The sequence below is a fragment of the Agelaius tricolor genome, unplaced genomic scaffold (assembly GCF_023055355.1).
Source record: "Agelaius tricolor isolate 1412-34295 unplaced genomic scaffold, bAgeTri1.0.p SCAF_20, whole genome shotgun sequence".
Taxonomy (NCBI): Eukaryota; Metazoa; Chordata; class Aves; order Passeriformes; family Icteridae; genus Agelaius; species Agelaius tricolor.
Genome location: NW_027269280.1, coordinates 6,872,641 through 6,896,938, shown reverse-complemented (window position 1 = coordinate 6,896,938; position 24,298 = coordinate 6,872,641). Strand labels below are relative to the sequence as shown.

General features: G+C 45.6%; 1 protein-coding gene across 17 annotated transcripts in view; it reads right to left on the bottom strand.

The window, feature by feature from the left end:
- Positions 1-6,039: 6,039 nt before the first annotated feature.
- Positions 6,040-24,298, bottom strand: part of FBRSL1 (fibrosin like 1) — a 503,098-nt gene continuing 484,839 nt past the window's right edge. For 8 of the 17 annotated variants that reach the window (XM_071445326.1, XM_071445328.1, XM_071445330.1 and 5 more), the window contains 9 exons: positions 23,355-23,450; positions 19,874-19,945; positions 19,270-19,308; positions 18,355-18,426; positions 16,967-17,099; positions 13,780-13,857; positions 12,261-12,344; positions 11,018-11,258; positions 6,040-9,017 (listed from right to left, as the gene is read on the bottom strand). In XM_071445326.1, coding sequence (XP_071301427.1) covers positions 7,784-9,017; positions 11,018-11,258; positions 12,261-12,344; positions 13,780-13,857; positions 16,967-17,099; positions 18,355-18,426; positions 19,270-19,308; positions 19,874-19,945; positions 23,355-23,450 — 2,049 coding nt within the window. In that variant the 3' untranslated portion in view covers positions 6,040-7,783. The remainder of the gene's footprint in view (positions 9,018-11,017; positions 11,259-12,260; positions 12,345-13,779; positions 13,858-16,966; positions 17,100-18,354; positions 18,427-19,269; positions 19,309-19,873; positions 19,946-23,354; positions 23,451-24,298) is intronic. The other 9 variants (XM_071445329.1, XM_071445344.1, XM_071445343.1 and 6 more) reach the window with 4 other exon arrangements.

The window sequence follows — 24,298 nt, the reverse complement described above, 5'->3', positions numbered from 1 at the left end:
TTTTTCCCCCTCTTGCATTCCCGTTGAACAGCCTTTGGCGACACAGCCGTTCACCCAGCTGCTGAGCTTCATATGGGCCTCATCTCTTTTGCAGGAAAAAGAAGTCTGTTGTGGCAATTTTCCCATATTTAGGATTGTCCCAGAGCCTGTCTCACAAGCCCCCATCTCTCTCTGGAGTCTGTGGCTGGAATGAATGGGGTGTCAGAGCCTGGGGGAACCCCACACTCAGCAACCCGTGCACAAGGGAAGGTGCAGCCAGGGCTTCTGATGCAGTGGCTTGAAAAAGGCTGAAAGCCTGAGCCTGTCCTTGTGCAAGGGTGTTGTCACCTGCTTCAGCTGGTCACTGCAGTGACACCTGTGCTGGTGCCTGCAGTGCTGGGCTCAGGAGGCTCCTGCTCCTGCCCTGGCAGTGTCACAGCTCTGCTGCCCTGTCCTGGAGAGCAGCAGGAGCAGAGCCACTGCCACTGGGCTGAGCTGACACCAGCGGCCCATGGGGTGTTCCCAGGGCATGTGCCAGGGCAGCAGGGATGTGTCCCTGGGCCTGCTGGGCTCTCCCTCCAGCCTGGAACACGGCTGCAGGGGTGATCAGGGCTGACCTTGCACCTCCATCCCTTGGCAAAGACCGTGGCTCACATGTCTTCCAAAAGCTGCAGAACTGCTGCTCCCACCTCCTGCCCAGCCTGCTCCTTCTGGGCTGGGAACCTCGGCTGTACTCTCCCTGGAGCTTCCAGGCATCCTGGCATCTCCTTCCTTCCTTCCCCAGAGCTCTTTCCATGGCCCTGTGAAGCATCACCTGGCCCCGTGGGTCCTCCCATGGGTGCTGCCGTGCTAGAGCCGGAGCGATTATTAAACTCAGAGTGTGAAGCTGCTGTGAGCTGCTGTGGCTGTGGAGCCAGCTTGGCCTCCAGGGAACCAACACCCCCTGCCCTGTGAGCTGGCAGCCAGACGGGCTGGAACAATTGTGCAAGTTAACGGAGCAAAACAACCATCGGTGTTTCCTATTAAAAGTATTTTTATGATGTTGATTATTATTAATATTATATAGGGGCTGTAATTTTCTCCCGACTCACTCCAACATCTCACAAAATAAACAGTTGCTGTATTATCCCCTTGTAAATGAGACCACAGGATTGTAAACTTTAATTTGTTACTTTTGGCTGCTCTCAGGTTTGGCAGACAATTAAACCAATTCATTAGTTCACAGAGGCACATTTTTGGCCATGTCTGGCTGCGTGAAGTCATCCAGTGAACACATTGGAGGCAGGGTGTAGAAAAACCTCACTGTGCCTCTGCCACAAGATCTGTCAGTAATGGTCCAAACAGGCCACTGTGGACTTTGCAGGCCCAGGTGGGAGAGGGTGTCCTTGCTCCTGTGGCTCTGCTGTGCCCTGGGCATGGGCCATTAGCAGCCAGTGCCCCGTGTGCTGGCCACAGAAGTGGTGATTCTGTATCTGACAGCAAAGTAGCTGCGTCGTGCCTGAGGCTTAACCTTTAAATTCTGCAGAGTTGGACAAGTGAAACTCCACAGGACATGGCAGAAAATGCTGAGCTCTTGGAAAGGCTAATCTGGCCATGTGTGATCTCCAGAGCCAGCCCCAGCAGCTGAATTAATTCCTTCAATAGCTGGGCTGCTTTGGGTCCCTGCTTTCCCAGCTGCAGACACATGGTTTACCTGCAGAGCCCCATGACAGCAGAGCACAGCTCTTGGCCTTTTCAGGTATGTGCTGGGAGTTAAGGTGGGTTTCTTTTAAATGGAAGCTGGAAGAGTGTGTTTTATGGTACTACCACGGCCCCTGTCCAGAGTGGTTTAGTGCAAATCGCCCCTCAGATGAGGTTCCCTTGTCAGACATTTTTCACTCTCTGTAGTTTCTTAGATGTCTAGTAACAAACCAAAAATCCTGAACCATCTTAGTTTTGAAAAAAGCCCCATAAAATTAATCCCTTTTCCTTTGTTCCCTCCACAGGAGGAGGCTTTTTAATAGCATTCAAAAAGGAAGGAAAGATTTTTGAATACTGAAACCTAAAAGCTTCCCCAAACTAGTTCCTCACCATTGTGTTTTTCTCTGGCCAGCCCTTTGAATCTGGATTTGCAGAATTCTTCTGCTTTGCAATTTCCTCTGAGTGATCCCACCACCACCAGCGTGTCTGGGGAATATCGCTGGGCTCTGGCCCTCCATCAGCTGGAAATGCTGGAGGGAAGGGAGGCTGTGGAAGGGAACAGAGCATTTTTGAAAAGCTGGTCACTTTCTTCAGTGTCTTGACTGGCTTTTCCTTTCCCTGAAATAATAATATTCACAATATTATTATTAATAATAATAAAAATAATAAATTAATAATATTTTTAAAAAATTTGATGAAACAGTGAGCAAATGCTGCAGAAGAGCTAATTGTGACTTTGTATATGACGGCAACTCCTCTGGAAAGCAGCTGCAGAAACCTGCCCGCCCCACTGGCCACAGTGGTTTTCTTCCAGGGTTCTCCTGCTGCTGGTGTGTGACCGAGGCCGGTGTGGGTGTGAGCTGGGCCCCATCTCCTCTGGGTGTCACACCCATCCTCTGCTCCTCAGACTGCTCCGGGGGAGATGAAGGGCTTCACCCTGCTGCGGGCAGCTGCACCTCGCTGTGTGAGTTACAATCAGGAGCTGGAGGAGGAGGACGAAGCTGGCTGGGTTTTGAGTCAAAAAGAAGCCCTGTATTTTTCTGCTTTCAGCTATTTATCAAGGCTCAGTGCAAAGGGCCTGACACGCGGCCAGCAGAGCCCGGCTGCTGTGATGTGTGTGACACACGAGCGGGTAATGAGGGACCTTCTGCGGAACGGCCAATTGAGCAGCCGGTGCCTCCAACAGCTTCATCTCCCAGGGACGGCGGGTGGATCTCTATTTTGACACATCCTCGCTGAATGAGGAAGAGAACAAGCAGAAAATGGCTGATGATAAATGCAGCAATTAGGGAAGCTTAATGGAGCAGAAGGTTTTTTGTGAGAAGACAAAGGAATTGCCGTGCCGACACCTGCAAGGAGGTCCCAGCCGCTGCGCAGGGAGCCTCCAGCTGTGCGGCAGCAGCAGGGGCTGCGATGAGGGGAGCCGACCTTTTTACTTCACACACACATCCCTCAAAGGCTTTGGAAAAATATTTTCCAAGTTAAACTTCAAAACATCATTTGATTTTTCTTTTTCTCCATTATGTTCAGAAACGGGAGCCTGTAATTTAGGCCTGGTGTAGCCTTCCCCCACTCCTTGTTTTTTATTCAGTTTCACATAATACAGTGCACTGCTAGGAAAGGCATTTTCCTGACAAAGTATTGATCTTGGTGCGGTGAAAGAGCCGTGGGCTCAGCAGGAAGATGCCATCTTGCTGGTGGACACAAGTGGACAAGAAGTGGCTTCCTGGACAATGCTGCTTGCCCACAGTGATGTCTAGCCTGAGGCTGAGCCCATGACCTGCCCTGCTCTTCCCAAAGCACCGTGCTTCTGACCTAAGCCCTGGGCTACCAGCTCCCCAAGATTTGAGCAAAAGTGCTAAATTTATTTGCCCAAGCCCCATTTCTCTTTATTTCCTTAGCTAGACTCTCCCCAAAGCCAACTGCCTGTGCAAAAGGGCACCAAGAAGCACTGGGGAGAGCTCTGCAAGGGGTGTTGGCATGGGGACACCCAGGTTTTGGTGATGGGTAATGCCAGTTTGGCCTCTCACAAGACCATTACCAAAATCCCCTAACACTGCAACACAACTATTTTCTTAAGACTTTGGCTAAAAGGAATTTCCTGAGGGAGGTAAGGCAAAGGTTTCCTTTTTTTTTTTTTTTTTTCTTTTGCTTGGCACAAGCCAAGGAAAACACACATCTTGTTTTTCCCCTCTGCTGACAGTTTCTCGGCTCCAGCCTGAGCTGCACAGCACTGATCTCTAGCCCTGCTCTCATTCTGGCACTTTGGGCTGCCTGAAGCACAGCTGGTGTGTCTCCCCCTTCCCTAAGCTCTCAGGACACTGCATTCCTGACCAGTTGGCTCCTTTTGCTTTCCCTCCTCTGGGCCTGGGCAGGGCTGGTGCTGCAGACCTGACCGAGTCCTTGGGCTCTCCTGCATCAACCCTCTGTTTTTCTGACTCCAGGTCACCAACAGCTAACTACATATTTATGGTATCTACATAGGCTGGAAAGGACAATTCCCATATGCTTATTTTAGGCTATAAAGCTGGCTTTTTAGGGAAGCACTAGATCTTTTTGTCAAGGAACAGTTAATATTTTTGACAAGTGATCTGAGGATGTGTTACAGCTTTATTGGCTTTTACCCTCACTCCCTGGTATCCTGGTTGTCTATTTTATTGACTAGGCCAAGAGTGACCCCCACTAACTGAGGCTGGTGCACACATCCTTCATGGAGCCCCAATGGGCATGTGGCATTTTGGACAAAAGGTAATGTAAGTGCAACCACTGGTCTCCCTCCTTACGGCTCCCTGAGTATCTTTTTAAACACAGGTTGCCTGAGGCGAGCAATGAACCTTCCAAATCTCATCTTTTTCCTCCCACCCACTGTCATTTGTTTTCTAAATTCCACCCTTTTTTGGTGACTGAGGGAAGTCTTTGGGGAGACAGCCAAAAGTAGAATAAAAATGGTGAAAACGGCAGAAAACGAAAGCTGAACAGTGGTAGGAATGCATAAAACCCAGGAAGTCCTTCTGTACCAGTTCTTTTAGCAGAAGGCAGCTCAGCTGGGGTGGCTTAAAGGAATAAGGCTGAATTAATTAGTTTCTCTGTTTAGGAAATAATACCATTAATCATGATGAACCATTTTGTGAGAAGGCTGATACTCGACACTGTGTAATTCCACAGGAATCCCACCGTAGAGCAGCATTATTGATGGGTCATCCTCCGAAGGCGTGAGAGCAATGCCTCCTAATACAGTAAATGGCAAACCACTGATTTTCTTTTAATATTCAGACCACCACAACATCAGTCATGATGAATTCTTCTGGCACCAGGGTGGCTGCAATAAGCAATCCTTCAGGAATGCCAGGGGAGCATAGCATTGATTTAATGCTCACTTTTTAAGTCATACACAGACCAAATGCTTCCAAAGGGTATGGCCCATTTTTTGCATTTTTTTCTGAAGTTTGCAGTAATAACCTCCCTGCTCACACGTACCTGCATTAGGAACATGCAGCTGTGGACTCTAGCAGAGGTTAGGGAGGCTAATTTATGCAGATCCATGTCAGAAATGGTGTCAAACAAGATCCCATGTTGGACACTGGCACCAGGAGAATTACAATCCCCCTGAGCCAGCATTATGAATCTTTATGCTGAGTCCAACACACTTTTCACACCCACCATGTGTTCAATGTTCCTCCACTTTCAGCTGCGAGAGCAGGTGCTGATTTTTAATGCCTATTTTTGTTTTAAGCCTCCTTTCATCAGATTAAGGACCCTGCTATTTTATTTCATTTTATTTTTTCATGCTCAGTAATTTAGTCACACGCAGACTCAAACCCAGGAGCTCTGCCATGCTGCTGAAGCCGCGGAGCGCGAGGGGCTCGGGGCACAGCTCCATCCCCGCAGACAGCTCAGCCCAGGGAAAGGTTTGGGAAGCAAATGGGAGGTGCAGAGCAGCGCTGGAGGTGATAACCTTCCCGTGGTGATGCTGGCAGCAGGGTCCCTCCACACGAGCTGCTGCACACAGGCCGTGCTTCTTTTGCTGTCCTTCCTTCCCCTGGCAGGAGATGCTGAATGAGCCCTGGGGGCGCAGGGCCCGAGGTGCCTCTGGGTCGAAGGGTGGAGATGCTGCAGGGCTGGGGGCACTGCTCTGCTCTCCTCCCCAAACCCCCAAATCCCAACCTCCAAAGCGTGTTCCTTCTGCTAGGAAGGACTGAGAGGCAGAAGCAAATCCCTGTCCCAGCACCAGCCCCTTCCGGCAGCTGCCTCCTCCCAGCCGTCAATAAACCATTAGCCTCGAGTCAACAGCGCTGGCTACGACACACAAACACTCAACTGCCTTTTTCATCCAAAATCAATGTTGTATTTATCTTCATTGATCTACAAGGAAACTGAATGTTTAAAATTACAGGGGGTGCAGGGGGGAGGACGGGGAGGGGGGGGAAACAAGAGTTACAGAGCCAAGAAAATAGTAGCGGATGGCTGAATTAACTAGAGAGAAAAAGCCCAGGATATATAAAACATGGACACTGAAAAATAAAATAAGGGAAGGGGGGATGGTACAGCAAGTAAAACATGGCAAAATTTACATATGGATGAAAAGTAAAATTGGAAATAAAAAATAAATCATGCCAAAAAGCAGTTCAAGGCAGAACCACACTGAAACAAACATTTGCTTATGGTCTTCATGTACTATAGATAATATATCAGAATTTCTTTTTTTTTTTTAATCAACCATTAGACTTTTTTTTTTTGCACTCCTAAAATTCTACTTTGTCTTGTATACAGATTCCAATAAGAACACTGCACAATTAGCACAAGGGGTCCACGGAAAATTGTCCTTGCTTGCCAGCGATCCTGCCCACAACACAAAAAAAGAGAAAAAAAAAAGGAAAAAAAAATAAGGAAAGGGTCTGCCGCATGGTACTGTGCCAGTTCCATCTGCTTTTGCCAGCTTGAAAAGTAGGAAACCAAAATTCCCTTCCAGGAGCGTGTGTCTTTCTCTTTCCTTGACGAACTGTCCCTTGTGTTTGTACAAAAAATTCAGTCTCTCTTTTTTTTTTTTTTTTTTTGTTAAACACAAGCATCCTTCTTCCTGTTCACATGCCATTGCCATTCTGTCTCCAGAGTTGCGAGTTGGTTGTTTTTGGGTTGTTTTTTTTTTTTAATTTTTTTTTTATTTAAAACCTTCCTCCCCCCAACATCCACTAAGACCTGCCTCCGAGTTCTTGCATAGTTGAAGTATATATGCCGTACTGAGCTTTCTGAGTGTGAATTTCTGACTGTGACAAGAGTATGAGTTGTAACCATGTTAACAAATAACCAGAGTGGTTCTAGAAACCATTTTTATAAAGTCTACCTATGTTAAGAATTTAATATTGGTGTACATTTATATTAACAGAATATTTACAGTTTGTTTTCTTTTTTTTTTTGTTTAAAACAAGAAGTCAAAAAAAATTCCTCTTAAATTTCTGCATAATATAATAAGGCAAAAAACAAACAGTTTTGTACATTATTATTATTATTAATATTTTAATATATATCTGTAACTTCGGTTCCAAAGTACCAAGGTAAGTGATCAATTGGCCTCAGAAGGGAACCTCACAGTGGACTGTAAAACTACAGTATTTCCATAAATAATACTTTTAAGAAACCCTGGGTATTTTTTTCTTAAGGATCTGAGGCCTTTAAAATGCAAATTTAACTAAAAACAAAAGCAAAATTTCTTCTTTTTTTAAGTGAATAAAGAGCACAAAATTAAAAAAAATACAAATCCATTAAAAATGTTTCTCACATTTGGGAAAAAATGTACAAACTTGATATTCTTAACTCATTTTTTTTTTTAGCACAGAAACAAAAAACAAAACCAAAAATCAATACCTATATATTAAATTCCCATTCTCAGCAACCTTCTTGTTGGAAAGTCCCCAACCCCGTTATTTATGGAAATGTGCTTAACTTCTACAAATTTTACATTAAAAAAAAAAAGTTTACAGCAGTGCATTTTGTAAAAGGTTTGTCGTTTTCTTTTTTTGTTGGTTTTTTTTTCCTGTTTGTGTTTTTTTTTTGTCGTTGTTGTTTGCTTGTTTGTTTGCTTGCTTGTTTCTTATGTACAGGTGAGTTTAAAATTCAATGTTGGGGACTATCGTGCCTCTACTTCTTTGGGGTTCCTAGAGGGGGAATAGTCCCTGGACTCTGAGTTTGTGAGTGGGGTAGTCCTGCGAGGGGAGGCAGGTCTGGTGCTGCTGGCTGGTACGAGAGGCGGCGGCGCGCTCAGCGCTGCGGTCGGCGGGTTCCTGTTCAAAATCCCGTTGTGCATGGCAGTGGATGGACTCAGTCTGGGGTAATGCATCCCGCTCAAATGAGGCATGAAGGATGGCACGTGTGCCAGGTGGCTTTCGATGGGGGACGAGTGCAAGTGGTGCATTCTGGCACGCTCAAGTTCTTCCCGTAAGTGCAAGCGCTCGCGCTCCTCCACTTGCCGCAACCGCTCCTGCTCTCGGCGGGCTTCCAGAAGGTTCTCGTGGTTGTAGTCGTGTGGTTCCCTGTCTCTGTAGGAACGCTCGTGGTCATAAAAGCCAGAGGTGGTGGGAAACCTGTGGATAGGATCTGTCCGGAGCTGGAAGTCCATTCGACGGTGCAGGTCTAAGCTCCGGTAGGCATCTCGCAACGGGTCCCTCATCGGGTCCCAGGAAAATCCGGGATGCGGCAGCCTCTCTCTTCCTGACAAAGGGTTCATGCCTATGAGCGGGGTCATCATCCTGCTGCGGTCCAGGACATTCATGTTGTTCATCTGGTGCACGCTGCCCATGGAGATGGGCATGGAGGCAGCCATCGAGTGAGGCAATGATAATCCATGGAGAGTGGGCGGTGGCGGATGCTCCACTGACCGGGAGTGCTGGGAAGGCTCAGACCCAACCACTAGCACATCACTGTCTTCCTTCCTCTCCTCCTTGACTTTGATGTCATTCTTAATCTTCTGGAGGTCGCTGGGAAGCTCTGTCTTTCTCTCCATGTCCTTGCTCATTAGATTGGTAAGCTTCAGGCTCTCACTTAGTGCAGGTTTGCTGTATGGGGATACAGACTGGATTACTGGCTTTGTGTTGTCCTCAGAGGGTCTCTTATCATGGCTTGGAGTTTCCTTCACTGGGGAACGGCTCTCTTTGATCTTGTGTTCAGCTATGGGCGGCTCTCTCAGCCGGTCAGGGTGCTCTCTCTCGGGCTCCTTGGACCTCTCCCTGTCCCCGAGGCTGACCTGCCTGATGGGCTCGCTGGAGCTCTGGCTGTTGCTGCGGATGAGATTGCTGATCTGGTGCGTCACTGGGGCGGATGCCGGCGAGGATCTGTTCGAATGTCTGTTTTTATCCATGAGGTCTCTGTAAAGAGACAGAAGGTGCATCCTTGGTTATGTGTGAACAAACACACCCGTGATGTTGGGCATGCACAGTGCTGTGCCCAGTTGTACACTTTGAGATTGCTCAGGAAAGGATTTGCAAAGTTCTGCAAACATCAGCTACAGCTGCAATCCTATGCTAAGCGATATGCACGAGCTGCCTTTACATACTTGAAAGACAAAAAAAAAGTTAAACGTTCACAAATGTAGGACTAAACTGGGGATGTGGCTGGAAGAATACTATATTCACCCTAAGACCATTTCACTGAGAAATGTAGGGAAAGAAGAATTCTAGACAGCTTATTTTTCTTTTAAAAAAGCTTATTGTGTGCTCATGTGTACATCTTGCTGCCAGACAATGACCTTCTCAGCTGTAAAACTTGGGTTCCTTTCCTAAAACATGGATCCAGGCACACAAAACTACAGAAATGTATGCAGGTCTTTCCCAAGTCAGCCTCATTGTCCTGAAGCAGCCATAAGGTGAAGCTGATTTTCCTACAGAACTGTAAGACTTTTTGTTATTGGCAGTTCTTGCAGGTAAGCCAGATGCTTCAGGAGAAACACCCTTGAATCAGTCACGAAACTGAACAACTGAGCTGTGTTTCAAGAGGACCTGCTGCGATAAACAAGGGGTCTGATGACAACATCCATGGTTTAGAAAGAGAGGCACAAAGGTTTACATTTCCAATTGCACCTCTGCCTCTGAGCAAGCCAATTAGTCACAGTTAATCCCACCTTTTTAACAGGGGAATAAATAATGCTCACCTTCTAAAAGCACTTTGCTCTGAATGAGAGACACTTTAAATGCAAAATATGATCGTGTGATTGAGAGAACTGCATTATGCAGCTGAGAGGCTCACTTTGCCCAAGTTTTATGTTGTGTTTGTTTTTGAGAGCTGTAAGACCTGAGTGCTGAAAGCTGGAGATGTTCTGGGGAGCTGTGTAAGTATTTATCCCTTATGATTACATTTGCTAACCCAGCTTTCTTCCTCTGTGGTAGTCCTGATTGCTGGTCAAGGATGTGGTTTATTAAAACCATGGCCAAATAGGGATGCTGGGGACAGCTTAAGCTCAATTAATAGAAGTGTAATGGAGCTGTTAACCCCTGTGTGAACACTCCTGAGAGTAAAGTAACCTTGGTCTGCAAATTAATTCCATTAGAGCCAAGAAGGGACACCTTCCCTACCTGAACGAAATCTGTGCAAGGATGTCAGACAATTTAACATGTAAAGCAAGAAGATTTTCAGCCTATTGCTTCCATATAATCTTGTTCACAGGTACTGCCTGAAGATCTCATTAAAAGCACTCCAGCAATCTATGAACCCCTATCACGAGTCAAGCATACACATCTAAGACTTGCAGGCTGTTATTGCCTACAAAGAAGAAGCCTGTTGGAGACAACTGGGCTCTGAAATGTAAAGGGCTTCACAGCTTCAAAATCATATAACTGGGAGCTAATGAAGTAACTACAGCCCAGGTGATACAGGCCTGTCATCTTTAATAAGGATTTGCCCACAATGCAATTTTTTAAAATCACTTTTGCTAATAGATTCATGCACACTGCTCCAGATACAGGCATTGTTATCTCATTAATGTCCAGCTAACATTTGAATTCATCAGCATATCTGTACATTAATGAGAACTATGACTGTCTCCAAAGGACCCGTCACAATTTCAGCAGTCCTAAAGCAGCTGCACTGAAAACAGCCAAGTTTTCAGTGCAATGAAAACACAGCAACACACTCAATTCCTCAGCCTGGTGTGATTTGTTAACCAACTAGCAGGTACTGGGTTACTGTATTTCCACAGAAGACAAATCCTAAAAGGAAAAGAGGAATTTTTGTGGTGTTGCTAGCACTTGTGCTTATCTGAGGAAAAGACCCCCCAGCTGCTTTAAGGATCAGCAACATTTTAGGGAAAACAGAAAAAATACAGAGGAAAAGCAGTCCCGGGAGGAAGAGGTCAGAAGCCCACCGTGCTCACCTCTCTTTGTCTCTGTCGTCCTTGCTCAGAGAAAGGTCCCTCTTGTCGGGCTCCCGCTCCCTGTCCCTGTCCCTGTCGTGGTTTGTCACCGAGGAGCTCCGCTCCGAATCCGAGGGCTTGGGCCACTGGGGAGGGGTTGGGAAGGACGGCGGGGTCCGGTGCAGTCTGTTCCATGGCTCATGGGGGTTATTGAAATTCTGCAGGTTTGGGCCATCTTTGTGAGTAAAAATGTTGTTGTGAGCTAGAATAACGGCAGGGGGAGGAAGAGTTAAAAATAATTCAAAGCCAATCATTTATACAGACATTTTTCACAATATTAGTCACAACCAGAGCTGTCCTTTTAAGGCTTTTGAATGGTGAGGGGGAGCTACTAGTGAGTGGAGACAGATAATTCCAACACTGGGTGTAAGATCCACCAGCTTTTAAAGGCTGTTGTTGGAGGAAGCTTTATACATTTCAATAACTCAGAGACTACTGAAAATGCCCAGCTTCTCTTCTCCCCCCACCCCAGGCAAGGGCTCCAGCACAAAAGCAGTGTTTGTCCTCAGCTCCTCTCTCTGGCAGAAACTTTAATTTGTGGGTAGTTACAAGCAATCAGCTGCCTGCAGCTGAGGCTTCAGGGACTTTTTTTGTTGAAGAACCCAGACTATTTGGTGGTATGTATGTGTGTGTATAAACACAGAGCTTGGCTGTAGGCTTTTCAGAACAGTCACTCGATTTTCCTCCATCCATCTTCAGCTGATTCCTGTTGCACCATGAGATGCACAAGCATGCTCTCTTATGTGTGGCTCTCAAGCATGTTTAGCCTACAGCTGACATGTTTTTGAGGTAGAATTATTTTACACATGTAATTTAAACTTCAGCCAACGTTTACAGAGGATGTCTACAGGAATTAGAAGTATCAATAGCTGCCCCACCGTGCATCTTCGCTGGTGAAGGGTGTTACTTTAGGTGCCCACAGGGTCCCAGAGCTCGGTGGGGTTTTGCAGCTCCAGGGGCTCTCTGAGCACTCAAGGTACCAACCCTCAGCAGTGAGGAGGCACAGAGCACAGCTCCTGACCTCTGTGACATGCAGAAAAGCTCCCACCGCAGAGACCTGGAAATCTTAGGTGCAGTGTTTTCAGATAGGAGAATGGAGGTTAGGAATTAAACTTCTTTAAAAACTACCACCAGCTGCTGTAAATATTAGCATGTGGCTTTTCTGGAAGGGATGTTTGTCTGCAGTAACCCAGCCAGTACTTACTCAGAGCATGACTGCCTAATCCTCCAAAGGCATTGCTGCCTAAGTTCCCAAGGCCGCTGAAGGTGCTTGACCTGCTAAATGGATCTGGAAAGGCAAACAGGGATTTAGCAGGCATTTAGCCAAGAATGTTGGAGAATGAAACGCACCCCTCCCCTTCTTAACGGTTTGAATCCAAGTAGGATTAGGCCAGACTTTAAGCTGATCCTTCTCATTGCAAGGTTCTTTGCACAGAAAATTCCCATCATGTTAAAATGGAGAAGGGATTCAGTGCTCACTCTGCAAACAGGTGCTGTAATAAACTTTTGTATTCGAGTCAGAAGTGAGTTAGAAATTAAGGTCTAATAGCTGAAATTAGGGTGGCTGCTGAGCTATAACTCTCTTTCCTTGTCAGTACTAATAGTAGAAACATTGCAATTGCCTGGAAAGAAGAATCTCAGCAGGCCCTTAGGCCAGCACTGAGGAGATGACTGTCTTGTTTATGCACTTTTTTTTCCAGTAAAGGCACCCATCACCAGAAGAGGTTCCTCTCTGGGAGCACATAGCCCATCTCAGGTTTCCACACTCCAGAGACAGCTATGGGTTAAATCCTACCAGTGTACCTATTTTCTTTCCTACTGGTCATCTCTAAACAACTCCTCCTCCTGCCCACTGGCTTTTTGACTGTCCCCTTCAAGCCCTTAACTTGCCATGTTACAGGAGGTAATGCTGCTCTCCACTTCCTCACAGATATCACATTTAAAATATCAAGGCAAACGGCACAAATAGCTTGTGTCTTAAAGCAAACAGCTATTTGCCTATTTACTTATTTAAAACAGTTCTTGCCCTTCCTCTTTGATCTTAAGTAGCTGAGTGACTCAGTAGAGATAGTTAATTTTGACAGAATGTTCAGGAATTGATGTAAATCTGGGTATTTGCAAGAGAAAAAAGTCTACTAGGTCATGTGGCATGCCACATTTACTGATTGGATGAATGTTACTAAAACATTAATCAACAGAGCTTGAACTTTAATTGGCAATGAGCTGCTTGTGAGCTTCTAAAATGAGGAAATTTGACAAAATCAGGCTCTACTTACTGCCAATTAGGAAACTGAAAGTCTGGCAAAATGTGCAGAACATCTACTTGCCAGGAACTGTTCCCTGAACTCTTTTACACAACATAGTCAAGACCTTTCGTAGGTGGAAAATGGTACAGGAGGAGCCCATTTTAAGCTGAGGCTTGTCTGAGGTATCTTTGCATAAATTTCCCCCATTTCTTCAGGCACATTCAGGAGCACAGGACTCTACAGGTCACATTTTGGCTGCAGTGCAGTGCCCCAGCAGGGACAGATGTGACAGCTCTGCACTGCCCTCTCCTTTGGGGGGCAGTGAGGGCATGTGCTGGGAGCTGGCAGGGATGAGAAGCTGGCCAGCTTCGGCATCCTCAGGCAGTTTGAGCCTTTCCCTCCCCTGGTGCAGGACCACACTGAGAGCCAGGAAGGGGGCAGAGGTACAGAGGTGAAGGCAGGGCTACTTACACTTACCTGCCAAGTGGTTTGTAGGCAGGAAACTGCTGTGGTGAGGTGAGGGACCAAAAGGGGTGGTGGCTGGATGCGTCGCACCTGTGAGAACAAGGGCCCTTTTTAGTTCAGGGGCAAGTGACTCCTGGTATACACAGAGCTCCTGGCCATCATGTTCAAGAGCTGGATGCAAAGGCCACATTGAAACAACAAAGGCAGGGGAAGACCCCAAACCTTGGCTGAGTGAGCAGCATCATCTCCCTGAGAGCCCTACCAAGGAGTCTAACAGGGCACTGGGGGCAGGAGCAGAGCTTGCACTGAGAGCTGCTGCTCACCTGCAGTAACAGGGAAGCCAAGCTCTTTGTCTGACATTTTCAGTCATTACTCCATGTTGACATGAAAAAGGGCCAGCCCAGGTTATGGGCCCAGCCAGAAGGTGCTCGGAGGTGACTGATTAGTCTGTATGAAACACTAGTTAATGACAGGCACACAGGGAACATCAATCATGCTTCTCCCATGAGAGCTCCAGCTATGCTCTCACATCTGTCTCTGCATCCACAGGCTCCCCCTGGTATTTTTTCCCTTTCCTAGACACTGCTCATTGCCATGGTGCCTCACCTCCTCGTGGGAAAGAACACCACTGCTGAGCATGCTGGATTACACCAGGCTGAGGAGATGGGAAGGAAGGGGCGAAACAAGCAGGTCTGCCCTGTATTTCAAGGTGGACCAGGCTCATGCAGGAAACTCTGCTCTCCTTTCAGAGCAGAAAATGAGAGATTTTCTTCCTCTGCAGGCAGGCATATGTGAATCTGAACGGGCTCACAACCTCAGAGTGAGAAGCGCTGGTGTCACCTGTCACTGGGGCACTTGGTCAGCGCCTGACCTGGCCTTCCTTGGAGACAGAGCCCAACCCTGATGTGAAACACACTCCTGTGTCCAGAACATGAGCAAACTGTGAAACCTGAGAGGGAGACAGAGCTCTGTGTCCCTCACCAGCTTGGGCACCTCAAACCCAAGCAGCCAGAAAATGAGTTGAAGAAACTTAAGAGAGACCACGGCAACGAGACCCATCCAGTACCTCTCTATAAACATTCTGACTGCTCCAATGCTTCAAGACGGATGGAGACTGTCATCTTCCTAATCCTTTAAGATTTCAGAAGGTGTATAATGGATGGGAGATTTCTTCAAAGGAGACGGCTTACAAACTCCACTACATGGGCTGATAATAAAAAATCCTCTGGAGGAAGCCAGGAGCAGCATTGCAGGCTGTCAGGCTGTTATTAAATAGACTGTCTGCCAGGCAGCCCAGCATCCCTCCTGGAGACAGGTGGCCCTAAGATAACTTATGTCTCCCCCAGTAACCAGGCAATGCAGCAGAACCAATGATTCACACCAACTGCACACGTGCTCAGTAAGGTGAAAAGAATGCCTCAGATATTCCAGAGTAAAAGCTTTATTCCTCCATGTATTCCAGCTGCAGTGTTTGCTCACACTGACAGCACTCTTTACCTGGATTTACTGTGTGATGGCTCTTGTGATTAATATACTCACAGACAAGTTGTTATAAGGTTGCTTCTCTCTACTGAAAGTTTTCTATTAGTTTGCCTTCTTTAATGTTTCTATTTCATACTATTTTCCCTCTTGCTTTTACGAATGAAAAGCAAGCCATGCTTGCATCTTTTAAGGGAAAAAACTCCAGATACCAACTGGACTGGTGCTTTTCTGTCTGTTAGGGTAATTCTGTCCAGAACAGCCTACAGTAGCAAAACCAGATATGAAATAAGATTCTTGTAATGACAGCACAGGACAGTGATAAGGAAACATCTGCCAGAGGAAAACAGCCAGAGGTTTGTAAATAAGCAGTGCTTATGCATCCAAGGAGATGCAATAAGTATCTTAACCTTGTACTATCAAAACACCTTTACAGAGACCAAAATACAGGGTAGTGCCCTACAAAGGAGAGCTGGTACCAGCACTGATTACATGTGCTAGAAGTGTGCATTTGATGCTTAAGAATTTCCATCCACAGACAGAGCAGAAAGACAGACTGAAGCCCTGGTGGAGTTCCTGAAGGCTATTTGGCATTTGAAACTCAATTCTTAGAGAAATTTCAGCTCAATTGTAATCTGTTGCTTTTCTGTCATTTTTGGGACTGGGTTCAAAACTAAAGTCATTAATTTCCACAGGGTTGAACCAAGGCTGAATATGACCATGTCTGCACTGAATTAAGGTGATTGTGCAATATTGCATCATAAAACCAGAGTAACATTAGGGAAGAAAATGTCATTATTTTCCAATTAATTACATACATAAAGAGCTAAGTTACATCTCATCAATTGGTGCAGCTCATTCAGAATGCAGACTTCGGCCTCTCAAACACAGAGAGAAAATGTGAAGAAGTTGAGAAGAAAGTTAAGTTTGAGAATAAGAACAACATTTAGCATTTGGTAGACAGATGTCCACATGAATCCACGCTGGCATCCTAGACCAGAATGGGAGAGCTGCAGTCTCCCATGGTCACAGCCATCCAGAACAACACAGTGAAGGTTACTGTCCTTTGGTAATTGTGTAATTGTAATTACTTCTCCAACAGATTGGAAAACAATTGATCAGTGTAAATTGTATTTAATTCTTTGGGGCTCTTTGTAAATTCAATATGCCATTTTAAGCCCTGGACTTTGCTTAACTTTGTAACACATAGAGGAATTTTCTATTTAAAAAACAAACACTTGACAAATACACCTTCTGTGATATTTTCAGTGCTGTTATTGAAGTTTTCCTTTTATAAAAACCCCTTGTTTTCAGAAAACAAACAGAAACTTGGTGAGTGGAGGAGCTGAGAAGAATAACATGACAAATACAAAAGCAAGAAAGAGACTGGGGCCACTTCCAATCCTGTGCAATGGAAACATTTTCAAGTGTTTTGTCAAAATCACTTTTAAAAAATCATTCTGTAGCCTAGTAATCAGGCATATAAGAACTAGCTGCACACAGGAGTGTGGGCCAACTGCTGCAGCTCAGTGATGTGCAGAGGATCCTGCTCTGGAGGTGGTGGCAGAGCCCTGGTCACAGCAGAGTCTCTGCAACCCTTGAACCAACCTTGCTTCTGTTTTTGAGGCATATGTAACTGCAAAGTCATGCATGACATACACTGACTGTTTCTTGTTTGTTTTGGTTTGTTTTTAATAAAAAAGGAATGATCTTCCCTTACCTGTGGTAGAAAACAGAGGCCTGGCAAGATCTTGTGGATAATGGAAGCCTGGAAACACTCCAGGGGCGGGAGGTCTGCTGAACAGGTCAAGTTTACCACCTATCTCTAGCTTGTGGGGATCCAGCTGCATTTGCTGTCAAATGATATAAAACCAATCTCATTACACACTTCCTTTTTTATGGGAAAACAAGAGAGGGAGTTAAGGCTCATTCCTCCCTCGCCCTGCCAGGAGCGTTGGTGACAGCGACAGCGGCGTCCCCGCTCACGCAGCGCAGCCGTGGCCGGGCTCTGCCAGGCTCTGCAGGGCCACCCCAACCCTCCCAGCTGCCTGCCCCACGCCAGGCTGAGGTCAGCAGGGAGCCCTCAGCCCCCAGCACAGGCTGCAGCAGGAACAGACACACTGAGGGCACGGCGCCGCAGGAGCAGCCAGTGCTCTCAGCCTGACAAAAATACTCTGCGGGCACAGAGCTGCTGACAGAAGCCTCGAGAGCTGGGTGATGGGCTCATCTGCTCTGCCTCCCCAGTTTGAGAGAGACATGCCCATGCTGTGCCCTTCCTGCAGCCAGGACAGCTCAGTGGGCAGGCAAGGGGCAAAGGATGAAGGGAGCTGTGAGGCTCCTCCAGAGACTGTTTTTATCCTTGCCCTGTAGAAGTGAGCATGGCCAGAACTGCACCTTAGTCATAGAAGCCTATGAATAGCTTAATGATTATGTATTTGCTTATAAAAATATATGGACATACACCCCCTTCAGAGGCACCTACTTAAGCAGAGAATAGCCTTCATTAATGGGACAAAAAAAACTGTTCTAGGAGCTGTGAAAAACTAAAATCTACAGAAGTCCCTTTATCAGCTATTCTACCTGCCATAGGGAGTCTAAAGCCTGCAACAGCACCCCAGGGTACCTACATCCTGTTACCTCTTGAGTGCTAAACCCCCTCCCTCTGCCCACCATCACAGCAGCACAGGAAGCCCCACAATCTCTAACACTGATGTTATCAATCTACTCTGCTGCTCTCTGCTCTGTAATGTTCTTCACTGCATTGGCCATTTCATTACCTCCTCCACAGGAGGTACTAATGCAGAAGGGAAGCGACATTAAATGTGCATGCTTTGTGAAAAAAAAAAAAAAAAAAAGATTGACTTGGGGAAATTACTCTGTCCCTCACTTTCTTCCCCCCTTTCTGGCTGTACACCCTTCCACCCAGCTCCTCTGCCCTCAGATAAACTTTACAGTTGCTACAATAAATGTTAAAGGAGTGTAAGTATTAGTTAATCAATACAGGCAAGCTTGAGAATCACCACAGTAACTGCTTCCTGCCCATTACTCACTCAAATACAATCTGTAAGCTAAAAGACCTGGCTGTGTTCCAGAAACCATCTGAATTACCTTTATCTTTTGCTGGTGATGGTAGATCTGCCAGGCGATCTGTACATGAACCGCACACCACTTCCCGGGCTTCTGCAGTGGAAAGCACAAGAATTTAGATTAATTTATACGTTAGCAATCTACATCAGATAGAACATTTCATTTCCCTTACTGTCAACCAGGCAGCTAAGCAATGAGAAAGGCTGATTACTAAAACGGCACAATGGGTGATCAACATTTTCTGCTGTACTGCAGCAGATGATGTTTAAATTAAGAAGGAAACAGGAAGAATGTGGGATATCTTCCCCATCTCATGGACATCTGAGATCCTGCCTTGTTCTTTCCTACTTGCACTCCCCCCTTCCCAAACTGAAATGAATGGCAGCAAAGAACAATATGCCATGCTTAAGAGAAAGCAACTAATGGCTGAGAGTTCTGTTTCTGAAAAGAGCCCTGTTCATTCACCCCTGCTGCACTGCAGGCTAAGTCATGCGTGGTTATTATGGCTACTGGCTTTTGGGGAGGGAAAGGGAAGGGACAAACAATCCCCAGGATGAGCAGGGCCACAGCTGAACAAGTCCCTGTTTTCAGCTGAGCCGTGGTACTCACTGTTCCACTGCTTATGTGGAACATCAGCACACTGACCCAAGCCAACACGAATCTGTTCACTGGTGAATGTCTGCCCATGCTCACAGTCATTTATTTCTGTGACCCTCATTTCATACTGTGAACTATTAATGCACATAAATGGATGCAAAATAAGGCTGGGATTCAACCTAAATGTTATTAATCAGAAGTGGCAGAGAGCTAACTGACATTTTGCTTCAAGTAAAAGATGAGCATGAGATTTTCTACTGGACATGTTAAATTTCAAAAGCACATGCACAATATTCCAAGTGTCTGTGTAAAAATATGTATATAAAATCCCCCACAAACCTTACTTACTCTTACTGGAGGCCTATAAGGGTCTGACACCTATGGAAAAAGCAGAAATAAAACAATCAGTCTTTCTAAAACTAGCCAATATACAGAAAGGTGGGGAACTTCCTTCCTCTGAACAAGTAAAAGCATTTAGAAAGCAACGTTCCAGAGAAGTCCCCTGTGACATGGGAAACCTAAAAGGCTTAAAGAAGGTTTAAAACTTCTCTTTCATTCCTTGAACCAAGCTCAGCAGAAATTTATGATAAACAAAGCAGCTTCAGGCCAGCAACTGAACAGTGCCAGTGCTTTTCTGAACCTTGTAATTATTCTGAAATGGAGTGCATGAGAGTACTCTCCAAGCAATACCTATAGGAAAGACATTGAAGGGGTTTCCTGCCCCATTTTCCTCTGACTTTTGAAAGAAGCCAATACATCCCTTTGAATTCATGACTGGGGGAGATTGCTGTCTCACCAGAAAAAGACAACTTCTCTCCTCACTGCATGTTCCCAGTCTAGAAGGCCAATTTGCTCACCAGCCTACTCTTGTTTTTTATCAGCAATCACTGTGTTCACTGTACACCCAGATAAGCTGAAAAGAAGTTTATTTATTGTTGCCTACCCCTGGAGTCTTCTGCAGCAGCGTATGATGGACTGTGCCTGGTCTACCTGCTACATCGATAGGGTTTGAAGTCTGAAAGACAAGAAGAGAGCGTGAATAATACTGTATCACACCAGTGGTACATTTAACATCTCTATCTGATGTTAACAGCATTAATTAGTCCATGTTTGCACTGTGCTTTGAGCACGCATATTGCTACATTAGTGCTAAATGTTATCTCTTACTGACAGCCAACAGCATTTAACCACCATGTCATTTATTATTATTGAGCAGCAGTAACAGTGTTCCAGTAGCACCCCTAAGCCCCGCTGAGATCACACCCCGTTTGCTGTGCATGTGCATGGGAAGAGACAGTCCCTGCCCCCCAAGCTTATTCCTTAGACAAAACAGGCAGGAGGTAGGAGAGAGAACAAGAGAGGTGGCCTGACTCCCTCCATGTTCCAGGCAGCAGACAGGAACAGAATAACTTGAGCATCCCAGTCCCATATTCCACACACTGGACCATGGCCCCTCTCTGACTGGGGCCAGGTAACACAATGCCTGAACCAGCAACAGCCCATCTATCTACTCCAACAAGGCAAAAATGAGAAACCTTAGAAGGTGCCTGTGGGTCTTTTACAGCTTTGCATTGTTTACCCCATCATTTTCCAGCAAGAATTAAACACCTCATTGAAGGAATCCCTGCTCCTCCTCCTCCTCCTATGGATCCCACCTGTTGTCCTGTCCTAATGATCCCCAAGAACTCGTCCATCTCCTCACTCTGGCATTCATCCATCTCCCACTCCCAGAGCAACTGCACCTGGTGCCTCCACACAGCTGAGTGCAGAGGGGTCAAACCTCATTCCCCAAGAGATTATTTCACTCATGTTTTAGGTCAAATTATAGCAGATTTCAAACAGTTCGAGGCATGAGTATAATCCTGGGTGTAGGAGGGAAGGTAGGTTTTAGCTTGTCTAAGGCTATGTAACTTCCAGACTCATTGAAAAGTGAATTCTCATGTGTGTGTGTGTGTGTGTGTGTGTGTGTAGGTAAGTCAATGCATTCCCCAGGCAGATCAGAGCTCTCAGGGTCTCTCTGACAGCTGAGGTAGATATAAGGTGGCAAATAAGTTACAGCTTTCATACAGGCAAGAGCTTAAAGATCACAACATGTTAATAGTATGGTGTCATCCTGTCCCTTTGTCCCCTGGAGAAAGGCATGAATGCTTCCTCCAGCAAAGTGAACTGAATACTTCTGACCTTTTCAAGTTCTTAGCTTGTGAGAAATGGCCTTCAGGAAACTCACTGAGAAATTTACCGTCAGCCTGGATTTATGTGCAGTGGACTCACACGCACAGCTGTAGGCAAATGACATGGGAAGGGGAAAAACAAAACCAAGATCTCTGCTGTGGAAAGCAAGAAGTGCAGGAGTCAGAGTGCTAAAGCCAAATCATCAGGTCTGTAGTGATTATGCAGGCTTTCACCAAACAGCTTGGGAGGGAGAGACCACGGAAGAACGATGCAGTAACCATGACTGGAGCGGCTTTGCCTAGAGTTCAGCTCTGCCTCCTCTGGGAAACTGGAAAGTAACGTGCCAAAGCAGCAGATACATTTTTCAACCTATCCCTCTCTTTTTCAGATGTTAGATTGTATGTAAATACTGCACTGTGCAAAAATCAAATGATCTCAGCGATTAACCATGGAACCAGAGTGACCTTGCACTACTGAAACACAAGCTAGCAAGTGTTGGATGTACCTAAAATGAATTAAAAGGTAGTTATAGCAGCACTAGGAACTGCTTAAAAATGTAAAGGATCTGTGCTCACTTTTTCCTTCTCACTATGTAGCTGCTCCTTGGCCTAATGGTATTTTACAGTGAAGATGGAAAGGAGAAGAATGTGCCATTGGTGTGGCAGCAGCTCTTCATGAGCAGGAAGGAGCCTCATGGCAAAACAGCCCTGGCTGCATGTGAGCAAAACTTGTCCAATTCCACCTTATTCCTGCAGCTCCTTTTCTTGGAAAATCAAGTTCCCACCCTGACTACTCAGGGTCTGTAGGGATTCCCTGTCATCCCTTGCAAGAGTAACAACAATTAACACTGGTAGACAAACTCCATCAAGGGATGGCCATGCTCTGTCCCTCATGGTCCCTCTGCTTCCATGAACTGCTCCTTCTCCAGGCCTGCAGCCACCACATACAACACTGCCTCTGAACAAAGCCATTTTAGAGACTTTGCTATTTGTAATGCATCCCTAAAACATTTACTGTTTTAGAGACTTTGCTATTTGTAATGTATCCCTAAAACAAACTAACGTCAAGGATTCAGTGGGCACTGAGGAAATCATCTGGCTTCCATTAAAAGCACTAAGTTAAAGGGGCAGGTTGCAAAAGGCCTTAATTGAAGTTGCTAATTACTGGCTTCCACCGACATCAGTGAGACTGCTGAGGGAAGCACATCCCTCAGACCTGCCTGGTGTGGATATGGAAATCACCTTCCAAATGCCAACAGGAATGGCCTGGCTGCAGTGCTGCACCTTCAAGACTTCTTACACAGTAGCAGAGTTCTATGAAAATGCAGTTCCAGATAAGAAATCTCTAAAATCACAGCATCTGAGGAAGCTGAACATGTCACCTTACAAATGGGGTATATGTGCTCCGTTTTCAAACAAATGCTATATAGATACAATCCATTATTTCTTGTTTGGAGAGATTTAACAGTTTTGGTACATTTAAAAATAGTTAATAAAAAGAACATATCTGGGAGGGGAAAAAAAGCAGTGCACACCACAGAATTTGCCAAAAAATGGGGGTTATGATGGCAACATTTCCAAATGCCAATCAGGGCTAGTTGTAATGACATGTTACAGCTGCAGTGCACCTTTCAAACACATTATCTCAAAGAAGCTTGCAGGCATTAATCAACCCTTATAAAACCCACTGCAAGATAACTTTATAGATGAGGAAGCTGAGGAACAGAAGGTTTAAGCAACTTGCCCAAGGTCAGACAGTGTTTGAGCTGGGAATAAAAATTCAGCTCCTTCAAATTGCTCTACCCATTTCCAGCAGTCTCTCCCTATTGTTCCCACACTTGTGCAGTCAAATTCTCATTGTTTTTTCTGGGAATAAACACAGTTTATCTTTTGCAATCTCAGACCATTAGATTTATAAAATGATTTGGGACTCATCAGTCTATTGTGAGCTGTAAATATTTCAATCAAAATAATGCACTTCACTGTATGCTTCTCCTCCAGTTTCAGCAGACCTCCCAAGTGAGCCACTACATCCTTTCCAAGGAAGGATCTGCAGTGCCAAGAGAAAATTTCTGCTAAAGTGTTGGCTGCTTTGTGCAGAGGATGCTCACAGTTCTGCGGGGTGATCCTTTCCAACCCTGTGCTGCACTTCTGCTATTCAAATCATGTGCTGCAAAATCACCAGAGACAAGACTCTGAACACAGTTTCTCTCCCAGCAAAAGAACAAAGCCTTCAGAAGAAGAAGTTTGTACCTTCGGTTGAAATGCTCCCTGAAGTGACCCAAAGGGACCTGAATGTGGAAGCATGGGTGGCATTCCAGGCATTGCTGGAGGATAGGTTGGAAAGAACTACAAAAGAAAAAGAGATGCTTATGTCACAGGATGACTTGAACAATAATGGAGGTAGGTGCCAAGCCTGGCACATACAAAAATAGTACTGTGCTGAACAAGTGCCACAGTGAAAATACACGATAAATTTGCTTTCAAAATTTTTAAGAGCAAAGCCAAAACTTGAAAAATGCACTCATCTGATAAATTTTCTAGATGGTGCTGAATGAATGTGCCTTTAAAAATTGTGGACTATTGCAGGAAGCACAGAGCATAATTTAGGGTTTATGTTCACTTTCCATTAACTTTGCATTTTTCTGCTGTTGCAAACAAATTGATCCTGTTTTGAAATGTGACCTGCTTTAATTTTTAAAGCAAAAGGAACCACAAGATGCTGCACTGCACTCTAACCACAGGCAACATGCACACCACCTTGTAGTTGTGTCGGCTGGGTGAAATTTTGCTTAGGCCTCTCCTGAGCACACACAGCAGTTTTACAAGTCCCAAAACATGTAGGTTTTTTTTTTTTTGTGCTTTGGAGCAGTGGGGAGCACCAGGAAGAAACCACCAGTCTGACTTACTCCTGTGACCTGAGCAAAACCTTGTGAAAGAGCCATGCACTCCGGGCTGCTGCACTGGGAGAAGCACCAGCTGCAAAGGTACTGCAGTGACCACTGACTGAGCAATTCCTGCGCATTCCCTGCCATCCCAGGCACAGCCATACAGAGCCGCAGCAGCAAAAATGCAGGAGACAGAGAATTAAAAAAAAAAAAAAAAAAAAAGGAAAAAAAAAAAGCCCAAAGAAAACTTGGTACCTTAAAAACATAAAAAAAATCAGGACAGAAAAAAGAGCTTTAGAAATGAATGGA